The sequence below is a fragment of the Mus pahari genome, chromosome 1 (assembly GCF_900095145.1).
Source record: "Mus pahari chromosome 1, PAHARI_EIJ_v1.1, whole genome shotgun sequence".
Classification (NCBI taxonomy): domain Eukaryota; kingdom Metazoa; phylum Chordata; class Mammalia; order Rodentia; family Muridae; genus Mus; species Mus pahari.
The window spans coordinates 104,161,752-104,179,443 of record NC_034590.1 but is presented as its reverse complement, the minus strand read 5'-3'; the positions used below and the strand labels follow the sequence as shown (position 1 = coordinate 104,179,443).

Below are 17,692 nucleotides of genomic sequence, written 5' to 3'. Positions count from 1 at the left end.
GAGACCCATGATTCAACACAAGTCCAATTGAAACGGATGTAAAAATGGACTGAGAGTCTGTTCTCAGACCAGCTTAGCGTATTTTAAAGTTACTCACATGACAGGAAGGAATAAAGTTTAACAGCAGACACTTAGCTAAGCGGACTGGACATGAGCTAAAGAGACAGGAAGGAATCTATCTGCTGGCCATACTAAGTAAGTAAAGAGCAAGCTCAGAAACTTCCACAAAGGGCTCAGGGATTCCTGGATTATCCAGTGTCCCAGGTGGCACCACCACCATCCCATAGGACCCATTCAGTGCTAAGAAGTCCCCAAAATAGCCATCAGAGCAGGCCTCAATGACACTCAACATGCACAGCCATGGGTGCACTCACCGTAAACACAGCTCGCAAGTTATGTAACCGATCAATGTCTTTCGGTAATCCTGAACTTGACCAGCGGACCAGATAGTTCTCACTTGAAAACAGAAAAAAAAAAAAAAAAAGGGTCGAATTAAACTCCCAAACATAGACGGGTACCCAATGTATCCCATAAGACTTCATAATTAACAATATGAAGGTCCACTATACATCTGACCCTGAGCTTATAAAGCCTGAGCTAAGCCACAGATAGACTCTTGGCGGAGCAGGTAGTGTATGAACAACCTTTCACTTTCTACAGCGAGGGTTAACCCGTGTAACAGAAGTATTTGCAAATGCTATTTCAGTGTTTATAATGTGAAAACCCTCTCTGTCTGTTTAGAATGGCAACAATACAGAGCTGCGTATTGAATTGGGAACAATGTATATTTAATTCAGAGCCCTTGGAAAAAGCCGAGCAAGCTGTAAAATACAAATTGTACCTCCATCAAAAAGAAAGAAAGCACTTATCAGAAATGAGAGTGAAAATCACCTATGTGCTCTGTTTCCTGCAAACACTACATTTTCAAATTTTGATAGTTCAAGTGAAAATACAGGAGTGTTTGATATATAGATATGCACACACTTCACACAGTCTAATCACATTTTTTTAAAAAATCATGATAAAGAGAAAGTTATATTGAAGATGGATGGGTTTCCAACGGTTTTGTTCAACAGATGTTTATTAGGACTCTTCATATGACAAGAGAAAATACTTGGCATACACAACTAGACAAACAGCTTAGAGAGACAGCAAGAAGTAGAAAGCCACAGATGAAGCCTAGACCAAAAGTTTGCAAAAAGTAAAGGTGAGGTTTGTGGGCTGAGTTTGTTTGCTTTCTATGGCTGTGATGAATGGCATGGCCAGAAGAGCCATGGAGAACAACGTGTTCATCTCAAGGTACAGCCTACAGTCCTGCCTGAAGAGAAGTCAGGGCTGGAACTCAGAACAGGAACTCAAAGGCAGGCACTGACGCAGAGGCCATGGAGGAACGTCACACACTCGCTTGCTCTCCTTGGCTGGCCCAGTTTGTTTTTTTTAAATAACCCAGGGCCATCTTGCCATAGTAGGCTGGACCCTACCACAGCAGTCATTAATCAAGAAAATGCTCCCACAGACTTGCCTATAGTAGGACATGGTAGAGGGATGTTTCTCAATTAAAGATCCCTCTTCCCAGATGACTCCAGCTTGTTCCAAGTTGGCAAACAAACTAGCCAGCACATTTCCTTCAGCTGAGAGCAGCTCCCACAAGCGGGACCTCACCATGCTGGGCCTCATCTTCAGACTGTAGGTCAGAATAAACCCTCCCCAATGAAGAGTCTTCTAGGCAGGTATTTTGATCACAGCAATGATAAAAGCATCTGATAGATAAAATGCCTGCAATGGGGAAGTCACCTACCTGATGAATTTGGACTCCATGGGGTCATAAAGAGACATGAGAACTTCAGCATCTTCTCCTATTTTACAAACCACATTTTTGAGGTTAACAAACAGGGCCAGAGATGGGGTGGCTGCAAACTTGGCTTGTCTGTTGATGTCCATATTCTGCTTTTGAGACTGAACAGAAAGGTAGAAAGTCAATGTGAGCAACCTGGACTATAACCAAGGCTCTTTTATTTCCCCTGTAGAATAGTGAAAAGTCACTGCCAACTGCCACATCTCATACAGTCTCTCTATGTCCCCACTGCATGCTCTCAGACAACATACTGCCTACCCAGCTAAAGCTAATAATTAGTGTTTGCAAGAGCATGGACCTTCTGAGTGTCTATCAACAACTGGAATGACGGTTGCTGGACTGGTAGCTAGCTTTAATTTGGGGTTCTGAATGAATGATGCCTCCAAGAACTCTGTGTCTCACTCTGCACTATGTCCCCAGTCCCTGGAATATGGCAGACCTGGCCAATACTTGCTGAATTAATAGGTTGTGTTGACTTTACCCCACTCCTCCTTGTCTGAAACACACTGGACACTTGCTTTTTGAGGGTTCTTTTCAGTGCCAATTCTGGACTTCCTTAACATTTTCTAATATTCAACACGGTTGGTGAGAAATACAAGTCCCCCTCCCTGAACCTCCACACCTCCTAACCCCACACACCCCACCCCTGCCCCATGTCCACCTGCCATGCAAAGTGGCAAAGTGCACATTGAGGAATGGAACCTACTTTCTCCTCTTGCAGTCTCTGCTCCACTTGTTTAGAAGCAACTTCGTGTGCTCGGAAGAGACTGATGGTGCTAGTTAGTTCCGGGTCCAAAATGTTCCCATCTTCATCCCTCACCACCAGGTCCAAATCAAGAATTCTAGAATACCAAGAATCCAGAGCATGGAGAGCATGAACCAAGGGAGGGGGTTCCCTAGCACAGGGTCAGGCCCAGCAACAGAGCAGATGAAATGCCTCAGAAACTGGGACCCATCCACAGATATCAGAGAATGTCATTCTGTGGCATGGCTTTCTGTAATTCAAAATATGTCACACTGGGAGAAAGAAAATGACTCAGTGTTACCTACATTTCACCTCCCAATAGATCTTCAAAGTCCAAGTGAAGTATGCATGACTAACAACTGTGGAAGATGCGGGTTATTAGAGCCCACTCTGCACCCTCACATGCATACAATCCATGGGTACATGATGGCAGAAAGCCTCCCAAGGATCGTGGTCTATGTGACAACTTTCACTAACAGGACAAAGCCTCTCAAATCTGACCAACTCATCCCAGCCCTGACCCTGCTCTAAGAATCAAGACCAATACCGTGGGTCACCATTTTGTGAATGATGTCAGTGATATATGGGTGGGGTCAGCTCTGATGTGGGCGTGGTCAATGATTTGTAGGTGGTGTGGGTGAGCTCCTGGAGGCCCAGCCCCAAGGCCTGACAAGCTATACCTGGTGAGGCCACCTTGAGGAATATATGTATCAGGCCCTTTGCCAGCCTACCACGAGTATCATGGGATGTCATTGTCACCTCGGTCCAGATAGATAATCTGGTCAGACCCACTTCACAAAACAGAAAACCAAAGCTCAGTGAGATAAGTTATGTGGTTGGGACCAAACATAGAAAAAAGATGGGGTGGCCACAACATCATCACCATTTGAAGTAGCCTGTCAGTCACAGCAACCAGTCTACATGGGTCTCTGCAATCAATACACAGTTGGTTCTGTTGTGGAGTGTTGGCTTCACCATAACAAAGTTAGAGACTAGTCCTACGAAATGGTAAAGAGTCTAAAGAAGGGGATGGCCACCTCCCTGTGAAATCAGAGTGTGTGTGTATGTGTGTATCTGTCTGTATCTGTGTGTGTGCGTGTGGATGTACATGCAGGTTTCTGTGGGTATGGCTGTGGACCTGTCTGGTGAATTGGAGTGTAGGTGTATGCATGCTTGTCTCTGTGTGTTTTACACAGCCATCTTTGTAGAGAAATATTCCATGACCTTTACCATATTTCCCACAGTACCCTAAACACTCCCCAACCACACCCAACTCAGGTAAAAGGAAAAAGCAAGAATACATATATGGTAATGATGAGAACAACAAACTGCTCCCTGAGAGATGAGACCATCCCAAAACCAAACACCCTATGCTTTTCTTTAGTATTATAGTTCTTCGTATTTCACTCTCTGAAAGGGGAGGGTGGAGGATAAGCAGAGAGCATAGGGCTTTACAGCAATTCTGGCCTGCAGTCCTCAGGCAAACCTGTCTTAATAAGGTTGTATTTCCTATCAAAGCAGTAAATTACATTTGGAAACACTTTCTGTCTTAACAAGATTGTTCCATGGCGTAACGTACTTAGGTTGTTTCCTGAAGCCAGATTAAGCAGGTGGTCTCTGAACCTAACTTCGAAAACAGGCTTCTCCAATACAAAATGAAATCAGAGTTCCAAAGGTTTGCTTTTGTAAGCACACAGTCTTGAAATAGGCTTCATCGAAGCAGTATCTAATACCCTGTAGCTGGAATCTCTGGCCTTGGAGGCATACAATCAATCAATTAATCAATAAATAGATAATCGCCTTCACTCCTCGCATTTTAGCCCAATGCCGCCACCATATGATGTAGCCTGTCAGTCACAGCAACCAGTCTATATTTGGTCTCTGCAACCAGTACGTAGCTGGTTCTGTGCAGGTGTTAGTCTCACCACAACAAGATTAAAGGCTAGTCTCAGGGGATAGATGCCACCCCCGGAAATCAGAGTGTGTGCCTGGGTCAGTAGCTTTTGAAAGCAGGTAGTCTTGTAATGGATTTCATGAAAGCTGTATCTAATACTCTATATTCTGGTCTTGGAGGTAAAAATAAAAGTCACACATAATGTGATGTTAGGAAACTTTAATACAGGAAAAGGGGGAATTATCAGAAAATAAAATTATGCAATAATTCAGTTATTCACAAAGGCCCTATGGCTTGTCTAAGATTCTGAGCTGATGGGCAGGAGGCAACCCCTGTTCTCACCTCCACATCCTCAGGTTTAAAAATGGGGAAGGGTGCAGACTACACCTTAAGTTTTCCACCTCCCGAAAAGCAGTCTGACTGAGCTCTTAACCTAGTACCAGACACTAGAACTCAGAACCCGAGGGGAAGGTCCCCGGATTCAGTATAGTGAAACCTTCCCAGGTGATTCTGAGGTTACAGGGACTGAGGGAAATGCAGGAGCAGGACATCTTTAAGGCTTCTTGCAGCGTAACATGTGAATAAGCAAATGGGTACCATATGGGAGAGGCCATAACTTCATCCTAACTACTGATATAGCAGAGATAGAACCAAGACAGTCACATTCCTAGCAGCTAATATTAGAGCATGCTGTTTTCAGGAGTGAGCCATCTTTCAAGACACTCAATTGAACCAGGGTGGATGTCTCCCATAAATGGAATCATTTCAAAAAGACAATGTATAGTTCATCTCAATTGCAAGTTAAGAGAATTGTGCCTCTGTCTGTTAGATCAAGCACGTCAACTCTAGGGACAAGTTTCATGGTGACTTCTAGCATCTAGTCTGACAGACCAAAGGAGTCACAGGAAATAATCTAGTGTCAAATGTCATGAGAAGAAAGTAGAAATCATAAGTAGAATATCATAACTGGGGTGAGACAAAACAGCAAAAATGAGGAGCTACCCCAACCCAGCTTCACAACTCCCCCACTTACACAGCAAAGACGACAGGTTTCAAGGGTGACAGGATAAACCGGATTAGAATGCAAGCCACTTCATTATTTTGATATTAGATGTTTGGCTTTATGATCAAATGTAATTAAACCATCCTCCAGGCCTACGATTGTGCTATGACCGTGGAAAATTTAAGCATGAAATCACCATTTGCACAAACAAACCTGTTTCCATAATCGATTTTGGCTGTGACCTTCTTCTTCAGCTCTTTGAGCTCATCCTGGGGCAGAGTTCCAGAAAGAATCTGCGACCGCCACTCAATAAGGTCATAGATCATGTGTCGAACACTTCGGAACATCTCCCTATTATCTTGCTACATAGGAGGGAAAGGAAAACTGTAAGGGCTCTGATTTAAAAAACAGAAAGAAACAAACAAAAACAAAAAAAGAGCACAGTGGAGATTATATCAAATGGATAGTTCTTCATATTAAAGTAGAATATGCACTGCTTGCTGGGACTCAGTGACTGAAGATTCACACATCAAAGAGAGCACATGGTATAGGATTTGGTTCCTATGAGACACTGAAAGAACAAGAAGACACGTCCTCAGCATTGAGCACAGTAATGGCCTGGAAGTCGAAGCAGCATCCTGGGCATGGCCAGTGCATGAAGGCAGCCAGATAGCTGAGGACAGCTTCCAACCCAGAACTACAAACTCCCCTGAAACATTAGGAGGTTCCCTCTTCAAACTTCACTGCCCCATCGTGGAGCCTGAGCCTTGTAGTTAGCAAAGACTGGCATGTCACCATGTCAAATGTTGGCTATGCCTGGAAGCACTGACTGTCGTACTCTCTTCCCATGACAGTTCTGCCCACATTGCTCACCTGGACATGCCTGGGCCCCAAGACCATGCTGCCAGCTGACATATAAGCCATCTTGCACCAGCCTTCCCTGGTACACTGTGATCCTCACAACATACAGCGACAGAAAAAGTTACTCTTTTGGTTACTCTTTTTGCTTCTACATTAAAAGTAAACTGCAAGATAAGATCCCAAACCTTGTGTGTATTGGGTTTGTGGTACAAGAACCCCGACAGGTTTGCATCTGTTGATGTAGCTCATCAAGAAGACAGGTTGTCTACAACATTTGGCTTCTGAACATCCAAGTGGGAGTTCATTAATAATATTTTCAGTGCCATCATTGGTCAAAAATTAAAATGTAGAATTACTGTTTTTTAAAAAGGAGCTCTGGTCTATGCTATCTGAGCTACTCCCTCACTAGCTCCTATTTGAAAACCATTTGAAACCCCTTTCTAAAAGTTTTTAAAACAGCCCTACCACATACCCAACATACAGTACTCAGACAAGTTATATTATAGTGTGTGTGTGTGTGTGTGTGTGCGTGTGTGTGTGTAAGAGAGAGGAGGGTGAGGTGTGTGTGTGTGTGTGTGTGTGTGCGCGCGCGTGTGTGTGTGTGTGTGTGTGTGTGTGTGTGTGTGTGTAAGAGAGAGGAGGGTGAGGTGGCTACAGCAGAGGCTAGCAGAGGGCATCTGATCCCCTGGAGTTGGAGTTAAGAACTGCCAGATACAAGTGCTGGCGATCAAACTCTGGTTCTCTAGAAAACCCAGCAAATGTTCTTACCTGCCAAGCCAGCTCTCCAGGCTGTGTTTACATTACCCTAGTTCTAGTCCTGCCTTTCTTTCTCCTTCTTCGCCTTATTTTTATTTGTTGCTGTTGTTTTGAGACCGAGTGTCATGTAGACTAGGCTAGCCTTGCCCTTAAACTGTTTTTCTAGTTACTCAACAAGTACTTTTGGAGACCTAACCCTGTACCAAGAACTCCAGTTGTGCGGGATATTTGATCACATTGTGACCCTCAGGACGGTGGATTGGATACACCTGGTTGTGGTGTAGCTCAGCCCTAGCAGACTCCTTTAACCCCAGAGCCCTAAATAAAGTCAAGTCTGGGTCAAGAGGCAGAGCAAGCGACCAGCTGACAGGGCATGAGCATAAGTAAACGGAAAGGAGGGACTTTGTGATAGGAGGGAATGTGTTTAAGGGCATGAAGAGAGAGAAAAAAAACCTTTTCTTTCTGGGATGTTTGAGGAGTAGGAAGATCAGCTGGGCACTTTCTCTGCCTCTCTCAGAGAGCAGGCTTTTACCACAGTGTTTGGTTCCTGAGTCTTCACTGGTAAAAGCAAATGGTTGGGAGTTTGTTGTTTAAAAACAACACTGCAGAGAGTAGATAGAACACAGCAGAAACTTCAGCCATGAACACTCACTCTCCCTGCCTCCGATTCCCAAGTGCCCATCACCACGCCAAGCTCCTCATTTTGATTTCTCAGATGAAAGCTAAAAGAGGTTCAAACTAAGAATTTATTGCAAAACATGGTGTGTTTCATCTTACTAATCCACCTTGATGTTCTTTCACACCACATATAAAAGACATACGTGTTCTGTAGACAGGTCCACAACAGGAGATTGCATCTAAGAGAATGCATCTCAATACTAAGAAGGATCTTTGACTTGCCATTGTACTGATCTAACAACATAAACCCATAAGAGGTGAATTTGCCATTTGGAGAAGGAACCAGATGATGATGGTTAAGGATGCCAAGGGACAGGGAAACTGACAGTGTCCACTCACTGATCGGTCCACGGCAACTCCTGTTTGTTGTGTTATCATATTTTTGTTTAAAAATTGCCAAGTTGAACATGAAATACCGACTATGAAATTGCTCAGATTTACACAAAACATTCATGGCTAACTTCACGCTTTTAGGTTTGTGAGTACATTTGATGAACAATTACCGCAAGTGCTTATTACTGTGCATTTATAGGAAACCACTGTATAATCAAAAACAAGCCTGCCTGCCCAGTGAACAGCTGTGGAGACTTTAGGAAGTTTTCTATGTTCCTGAGAAATTAACGCACTGACTTCCTTCCAGAGCCCTTGCTCAGTGATAATAACATTAGCATATGAGAAATCAACACGCTGAATAGAAATACAGGTTTAACAAAAGGTAATCTCCTGCAAATATGGATTTATGTGCAAAGAAATGCCCCGAGGGAAAAGGAAATGGAAGATGTCAGAGCTCCGACATATCTGCATTAATAAGAACTGGACAACTGCGCACAGAGCCAGAATGTGAAATAATCCCTGCCCACCTCGGACACAATACATCAAGACTGTCCTATTCCCCAGCCCTAAGACTCATCACTGACACAAATGAAGGAAATAATTACTAGTAACCATCTACTAAGTCTTCAAAAGTATGGGATTTCTGTGCAAAAGTAGATTTTCATTTTCATGATCAAAATATATACTCAGAGGTGACATCAACGCAAACTGCCTGGTCCTGTCCTTTCAAAGACCTGGCAGCAACTACATTCCCTTTACCCAACACAAAGCAAGAGGGATACAAGACTAACTTCCATTTTAGTTCGGTTTATTCAATACAGTAAGCAAACTGCATCTCAACACAACAAAGGTCAAAGACCACAGGGCCCCCAACAGTAGCTAAAATAATGATCAGATGCTTGCTCTGTCCTTCAGAAGCAAGACCCTGCTCAGAGCCTCTCCTCTCTAGGTTCCCAGGGAGGGAAAAGTCTATTTTGGTACAGGGACCAGAAACACCACTCTGGACTTTTAAGCTTTAAACGAGCATCCCAGTTTCTTACCACATAAAGTTGCCTCCAGATGGTAGACCACTCTCGAAGCGTCGTGGTGACTTCCTGTATGAGGGGGAGGTCCCCAGGGATGACGGTTTCATGTTGCCTGGGATGAAAAGAGGGAGAAAGAAGCTGATTCTGTGACTTCATTGTGAGCTACAACTGACTGGGTCCCTACAGGAGCTATAGAGCTCAATGGTTAAGCAAATGGAGAAAACACACAAATATAATGATGCTTGCACACATGTGAATATGCCTACAAATGACAAGCTCTTTATACAGAGCATGGAGAGGTCTGGAAGCCATGCACCTCATGTGGCAGGGTAAGAGGAAGAAGAGAAAGACCAGCCACCAAAAGTCTTTAGAATGTCAAGGGCAGGGGGGAAGGGAAAGTGTATTCAGAATACGTGTATATACATCTATCTCAGACTACCATAAACAACACCCAGGCGGTGTGTGCCGATTAAATGCACAGGTTTAAGTAAAGATTATTTCCACATTTCTATCAGGTATAAAACTCATTATTTAATGATGCATGGGCCAACCATCCTTGCTGAAGTGTGACTAACTTACAGTTTTCAGATGCTCATGAGCAGTCTATCCAGTCCCAACCCTGACTACCCGCTGACCTTTTCCTCCTACCCCAAAAGATTTAGCCTCTGACTTGGCTTTAACTCTATATCGGCATATGCATGGCCTTGTGGGCTTTATTTCCCCAGATTTGAAAAAATCACATCGTTTGTATTTCGCAGAGGTCAGGAAGGCACAGACAACAATGCCTCTCTTTATTAGCTGTGGACAAGACCATCAGATGGAGGAAAGAGTCCTGAGCATCAGATAAGTGTGAGGGAGTCCCAAGTCTAGGGAGAGGGATGTTCAGGACAGTACTACCCCAACAACACCTGCTCATCCACTGTGCAAGCATAGCACTGTCCAGCATGGTGGCTGGTGTCACTAACAACACACTATGAACTTAAACAGGGCCCAAAGCTCAGACTTCAAGTGTTCTCCCCACAGACTGAAGGCAGCCTCTCCTAAGAACCCTGGGTGAAGTAGCTCAACCTGCCACCCTGAAATGTATGTGTAGAGTAGAAGCCATAAGTACATAGCAGTTTAACTTATCAATTTGAAATAATTCTATGAAAGAGTGAATGGGGTACAGCAGGCATGGAACCAGCAACTGCGAGTCTGGTTTTCTAGGAGGAAGGGGCGGGGAGTAGGGTGGAGATAGGGTGACATGTAGCCCAGATAGCCATGACATAAACTACTGACCATCCTGCCTCTACTTCCCATTTAGGAGTTGGAATCACAGGCATGTAACACCACTCCTGACTGGTGATTCTTAAGTCATTAATCTCTGACCAACTGAACCATGGGTCCAAAGAAATAGCAAGGGCAGAAGCCCAGATGCTAGATACCTCTAGGATGAGACCAAGTCCAGGTGTGCGAGAAATGGGCCATGTCACAAGGAAGAGGTCCCAAAGAAAGGTCCGAGCCCTGAAAGTAGTGTGAGGGGACAGGCAAGAAAGGGTACAAGGGACTCGGTACCCACAGGGGCTTCACAGAAAATAGCGGCCAACAGCAGGCAATTCTGTGTCAGCAGAGAGGAGGGGACAAATGGGAATTGCTTTGTTATGACAAAATATAAAAAGCACATTATCATGGCCACAGGCATGAAACAAAAAATAAAAATAAAAATGAAGGAAGGGATAGGGACAAGAGCTCTGAAAGGAGAGGTCAGGGAAGAGAGAAGTCCTGGAAGGGAGAGGACACAAAAGGAAAATCATGGGAGAAAGAACATGTGTGTGAAGGGGTGTGGAATGGGGGAGATACAGCTTGAATGAATACAATGATAATAAACCAGGAAATAGACAAAAGGAATGAGGTGAAGGATTGGCCGAGCCAGCCCTGGACAAGAGAAAGGACCAGCAGAAAAGAGGGCAGATGTCTGCAGAATCTAGAAGAAAGGGAGAGGTTGTGGTCACCTGTCAGGCCCTTGGGCAGAAGAACCTTCCAGGGGGAGACAGCTGGGCAGCCAGGTACAGTGGGAGGAGGCAAAGGTTAGAGCCAGGAAAGGAGGTGTGGAGCAAAGGCTGAGAGCAGAAAGCATCACCAGGACCCCTGCGCACTGCGAGTCTCCAGAGTCTCCACTGCGTTTCCTGCGCACTGCTAGTCTCCAGTGCATTTCCTGCGCACTGCGAGTCTCCAGTGCATTTCCTGTGCACTGCGAGTCTCCACTGCGTTTCCTGCTCCCCACCCCGAAACCTGACCCCAGAATACAACAGGACCTGCCTGCCTGCTGCCTGGATCCAGGTGACTCTACATTCCCATAATCTGTGTGCCACTGAATAAATGTTGTGGAAACACGCACCTTTCCTCTGCTTCAAAATGCTTTTGAAATATCACTACTCCTATACAAGCCGACTTATCTAAGGATTGTGACCCTGGCAGATAGAAGCACATTAAATGGGAACTTCAATTATTTCCATAAAAAGGCAAAACTTTCCTAACTTACTTTTGTCTTCCTTTCGAGAATTCTGCATACAAAACATTTTATCTGTCTGAACAAATCCCATCTTGCAGGTCAGCACCATCCATGCCTCTAAATTATTCCCTTCCCTCTAATTATGCGCTGGGGAAGTGCAGGAACCCAAGCCGTCCTTTTCATATGTTAAAAGTACAGTGCTCAGAAAGGCAATTTTGTAATCAGCCAAAGAGATGTCATTATGCAGTAATCATATGATTAGTAATTTTATAATTTACATATTTAACGGAGTGTGAAGATGAGGCAGAGACCAAAAAAGAAGACATTTGAATGCTGTCTTCCCCCAGTTCACACCTGGCATGGGTTCCTGGTCTATGAATGTTCTTTTAAGGACCTTACACATTAGTCTGATGACCTCAGGGAGTTATAAATCTCAATTAGCTGACACATGAATTCACACAGGTCCCAACCTAACAACTGTTCATTCCCCCTCAATTCTGTACCATACCCTGCTAGATTTCATGGGGTCGGGTAGGGGAGAAGAAACTCAGCTAAGGATCTAGGGCGGTCATTCTCAAATGAGGTAGCTCACAGACACCAACACCTCCCCAAGTTGACCTCTGCTTCAAAGAGATGACCACAGCTAAGGTGCTGACCTTGAAATCTTAAGTGGGCCAAAGCAATGACCAACATGACTGAGTCACAAGTCCCTTTACTGGCCTATATCATCATGGTCAAACAGAGCTATCATCTTTCATAATGACTTATTGTTACTATCTTTAACTATGTATTTATATGTGCATCTGCATGGGGCTATGTGTACATGAGTCCAAGTGCGCTTTCTGGAGTTCCAGGTAGTTGTAAGCTAGCAGACATTCATACTGGAAACCAAACTCAAGACCTCTGCAGAAATAGTAGGTGCTCTTAACCAATGAGCCACCTCTGCAGTCCCACTAATATTATTTTAACCTCCACATCTTACGCTACCACATATTTGGCAGCAGTGCCACGTGAAATCATCTAATTCTTCATTTAAATATCCAGAAGAGACTCACCCTTTTCCTTCAACACTCACCCTTTTCCTTCAACAATGGCTTCTTTAAGATGAATATATGAAGCAGGAAATATACCCTTGGAGGGAGAGAAAAAGCGTTTTTATTATCCATGCAAATACTGACTGCAAATCAAACAATAGCCCCAAAGGAGGAGGGGCTAGGGGGTTGGATAACCATTAATTTTGCAAGTGTAAGCATCACATACAACACAACGAAGAAAACACAAGGCACAAAAGAGAATCTCCCAATCAGCTTGTATTTCAGACTGTGCAGATGTCTTAGCAAAAAACAGAGACAACATGTTTGCAAAGCAACAATTTCATAAAGGCCCAAGGAAATGTTCTCCTCCACAGGTCGCCCCTCCTCTATACTGCTGACCTTGACATTGGCACAAGAAAAAAGTCTGATGCCAGAAACCACTTGTGAGGACAGGCTGTGACAGAGTTCCCTTTACAAAATGACAAGACTGCCATCAGAAGTTGGCTTAAACTACTGATTGTCACAAGTATCCACTGACCACTGAGGTACAGCCCTGGGGCTTACCTCATCGGTCTCCGTATGAAGTAGACAATGGTAAAAGGCCAAAGGTGGGTGAAATTCAACCCATCTGCAGAAGTGCTGAGGAAACATGTTAGCCTATGCTTCTAACATCCTCTGCCTCTCCCGTGTACAGTATAAACACACATGTATGTAGACATGTGGCTCAGTGGAGTCCTGCTTAAAGGAGCGGGTCTCTTGAGAAGTTCTTCAACTTCAAACATTGTCTGTGGAATGCCAGGAGGAGTTTTTCAAGAACCTGGTTCATGGGATCCAGAGCAGCCCAAACCAGTGACTCCCAGAGGCTTAGACCACACAAGCCAGAGATGACTGGTACACATTACAGAAAGGCAGGTAGTGCCCTAGTGATTCAAGATAACCTATTGGGGAAAGGGAGCATCTGACTGGACAAATCTGCCAAGAAGGGCCTACACTGGACATTCAGAAAGCAAATGGGCAATCATGCTTAGAAGGAAATAAGGCTCCGAGAGGGCTGAGAGTGGCTAGCAGATGCTGCTGATCTCTGCTTGCCCTGTCTTGTTGGAGATTGATACTAATGATTTGAATTAATCCAGTCCTCAAAATCGGGAATCTGCGTGTCCAAACATTGAAGGTCCTTGTCACCAATTGGGTTTTGATTAATCAATAAAGAACCAATGGCCAAGGGATGGACAGGTAGACTGATATAGGACTTGGGGATTTGCATGGGCAAGGAACCAGGAGAAAGGAAGAAGAGGGAGATGGCCATGACGGGGAAGAAAAAAGACCAGACCTAAAGGCCCACTTGTAAGAATCAGGGTAAGTAGCCATGGGCCACTTCACCGATCAGGCCTGGGGTAGCAGAGATGAAATCTTGATTTTAAAAGATGTTAACTCAGGAGTGCAGTAGGGGAGTGTTTGCTAGCAGAGGGAAGAATTAGAAACACCCAGCTATTAAACTAGTCAAGGCATATTAAAATTAACTGGTGTGTGTGTGTGTGTGTGTGTGTGTGTGTGTGTGTGTGTGTGTTTCATTGGAGAATCCAGATAGCTCTTGAGTGAGTGTGTGCATACAACCCGTCTGGAGCACAGAGTGGCTAACTAACTACCACAACATTGTCCACCAGCAAAGTGAACAGATTTCGCACATAGAAATACTATCATATTAAGCAAAGGAGTCAGGCTGAGCAATCAAGAGGTCCAGGTCATTCAATCCAGGACCCAGATGCCAAGACACCCAGAAAGACATATAGGTATACATGCAACATGTATTTTCTCTGGAACTCAAATAGGTGTGGGTTTAGAAGGAGGTGACACAAACCGTTCCAGCCCTGTCAAGTCCACAGAAAGAAATCCCTCAGCCTCAGCACTCAACATTATGAAGACCAAGGAGAAATTACAGCTGGATGAGACTGGACATGTCTAGAGATTTGAACTGAGCCACTGCCCGACCCAACTACATGTCTGTGAATATCTAGACAGAGGATGCTCATGCAGGGCTCTCAGCCAAGACTCCTAAGGGCCTTGCTGCTTCTCTGCATCTGCCTGGGGCCACTTCACACAACTGCAACCAAACTATAGCCTCTGCAAGGCTTTAATTTCCTCATCAGCCAATGGGGATGTCAGGTAGAAAATAACTACACCCTTTTGCAGCATTGGGACATCATGAGGTGGAAGGCCTAGGTCTCCTGGGGCCAGGAAGAAAATTCTGACTTTGAAAAGCACTGGAACAGTGGTTCTCAATCTATGAGTCACAACCCCCTTGGGCTAGCATATTAGATGTTTATATTAGAATGCATAACAGTAGCAACATTACAGTTATGAAGTAGCAGTAAAAATAATTGGATGGTTGGGGTCACCACAATATGAGGAACTGTTTTAAAGGGTCACAGCATTAGGACAGTTGAGAATCCCTGTGCTAGAAGAGAGGGAGAGCCCAAGATGGGGATGGAGTTGCCAGGCAACATATGAGCATCAAGGAAAAGTGAGAGCCTTCCAGAGCATGTGCTCCTCACAGCAGGGTGGCTTTGTCCTATGTAATAAAGGAGTCCGTACACAATCCCAACCATGAGGGTAGGTGCCTGTGTATGCACATGTATGTAGGCATGCGTGTGGCAAGTGTTCTTCCTCAGGAGCCATCCACCTTGCTTTTTGAGACAAGTCTTGCTGGCCAGTGAGTTCCAGATAACCTCTATTTTCTGCCTTCCCAGTGCTACAATTACAAGCATGTGCCACCACCCAGATTTTAAGGCTTTTAACATCGGTGCTAGAGATAGAACTTGAGCACTTTACCACTGAAAAACCCTAATACTCCTAATGTCTTGCCTCCTGAAACCTTCAACCATGGTTCTCCCAATCTGCACACTTCACGGGTGATATCCCTAAAGGAGGCTTCCCAGCTTCATGGAACTCTAGCCCTGCTGGTGAAGGCCGGCCCAGGCCTCTGAGGATACAGAACAGGGAGGCCCTGGCATGGAAACCACTGGTATTCCAAAGCCCTATTACAGACTGGACATCACAACAGAGTCTAGTTGGATACCACGGTAATGAGAGGTCAATTCTGAGAAGCAAAATGAACCATCTGTCAACCACAATCAGATATTAAAAGGTCCAAGTTAACATGGACAGACTAACCATAGCTTAGCATGGGCATTACTGCAATACCATAGCATTACAGAGTAAGAGAGAAGAGCTATAATTAGGTTTTGTGAAGCTAAGAATGTCAAAGCTACACTCCCTTGTGGATGGGAATGCCCTTCACAATATCTGAAGAGTGATAGCAAGTTTTTGATTCAGATATTCATAGAATCACACATGCAAATCACCCTAGAAAATCAGGCTCTTTCAACTTGACTAAGCTAGTCTGAAAACTGCCATAAGGCAAGAGGGAAATGGCCATGTGTGAGCTTTGCAAACTTGCTAATTTATCAAGGATAATATGAAATGGAAAACTGTTGGCGGCATTTTACTCTTCTGAAGGGATTACACTCAGTTCATGGCTACACATAGTGGTTCAACAAGATGCAAAATTCTATCAGGACAAAAATCAATTCTCCCTCCATGAGTGGAGATCAACAATTCACTCCTGGCACTAACCACCTAGCTGAAATGTCTTTGTCTTTTGTGGGGACAGGTTCTCACAGGGTAGACCAGGCTAGGCTAATACTGGGATTACAGATAAGCAGCAACATTGCCAGCAGAATCTGTGATTTCTGCAGACATCTCTATTCAGAAGAATCCAACTCAAGCTCTTTTTTTTTTTTTAATCTCAACCCATATATATGTTAAATTTCAAGAAAGAGATAAGTAACATTCTTAGACATAAATAAGATGGAATTTATTTCCTCTCATGGAAATAAATTTGATTTATGAACAGACATGTTTAATGGAAAAGACTTACCTTTTTAGACTTTTTCCTTAAGGTGTAGCCTCTGTACCACCCTAAACAAACACAGAGTGGAAATGGTTAGCACAGGATAGACAGCATACTCCAAGCAAAACCTTCAAGGTTTGCAGAAATCACTGCCCTACAGACAGAGAAAGACAAGCATCCTAATGCCATGGAGGAGTCCCACAGGGCACAGCTCGCTCCCTGCACATGTTGACCACCCCACTTCATCTCTGCCTGCCTCATCAATCTATCCCATCAAAAGTCCTAAAAGAGGCCTTGTTCCCAGCAGGGTCCTTGTGCATGCCCCCCAAATCCCCATCTGCTGATCTGGCTCAAGATCTCTCCAGGCACAACTTCCAGAGTCTGGAATCATCAAAGGCTACCCAACAGAAAACCTATTGAGAGCCCACTTCCTTCCTCTGTAAGGCTCTGCCCTGGGGCAGCCAGAGTCTCACAAAGTACTTCTGTGGCAAGGACAACTCCCAAGGAAGCACCAAGGCCAAGCACTCATAGACCCCTGCCCCCTTAGGAGTTGGCCTGAATCCAACTTCCTATCCCTTCCATGTTGCAAGAAAAGGAAAGTGGGCAATGAAAGGAGAGACGCTTGAACTGTTCATTCACATCAAGTGCTGAATGGGTGAGTCCTACCCAGCATAAGGGACACCATAAGGATGCCAAGAGGCCCATGGCCATGAACCCATCTCCCTACAATCCCACCAGGCCAAGAAATCAGATAGATATTTTCTTACAATTACAAAGAGTATAAGACTGATTCTGGCCACCTTGCTTCTAGAAAGTAACTTGCAAGGTCAAAGACATTCCATAACTCTTTGTTTTTGTTGTTGTTGCCGTCGTTGTTTGTTCCACGGGACTCTGCTGAGCATCAGGTAGTATTTGAAGGTGAATTGGGGAAATTCTGAGAGATTCAACATTATGGGGTCTTAGGCACCAGACCCCAGAGACTAAAGAAACCCAGAAGAGCAAGTTATGATTCAAAAAAGAAGAGAAGAGGAGAGGAGAGAAGGAGGAGGAGGAGGGAGGGAGGGGAGAGGGGGGAAGGGAAGGGAAGGGAAGGGAAGGGAAGGGAAG

At 44.5% G+C, this 17,692-nt stretch overlaps 1 protein-coding gene across 2 annotated transcripts in view; it reads right to left on the bottom strand.

Annotated features, from left to right (window-relative positions):
• Dock1 (dedicator of cytokinesis 1) overlaps positions 1-17,692 on the bottom strand; it is a 503,515-nt gene that overhangs the window by 427,168 nt on the left and 58,655 nt on the right. For both annotated transcript variants that reach the window (XM_021220215.2, XM_021220207.2), the window contains exons 3-9: positions 16,613-16,653; positions 12,717-12,772; positions 9,166-9,262; positions 5,711-5,859; positions 2,562-2,697; positions 1,799-1,956; positions 375-456 (exon numbers count right to left, since the gene is read on the bottom strand). In XM_021220215.2, the coding sequence (XP_021075874.1) occupies positions 375-456; positions 1,799-1,956; positions 2,562-2,697; positions 5,711-5,859; positions 9,166-9,262; positions 12,717-12,772; positions 16,613-16,653 (719 nt within the window). The remainder of the gene's footprint in view (positions 1-374; positions 457-1,798; positions 1,957-2,561; positions 2,698-5,710; positions 5,860-9,165; positions 9,263-12,716; positions 12,773-16,612; positions 16,654-17,692) is intronic.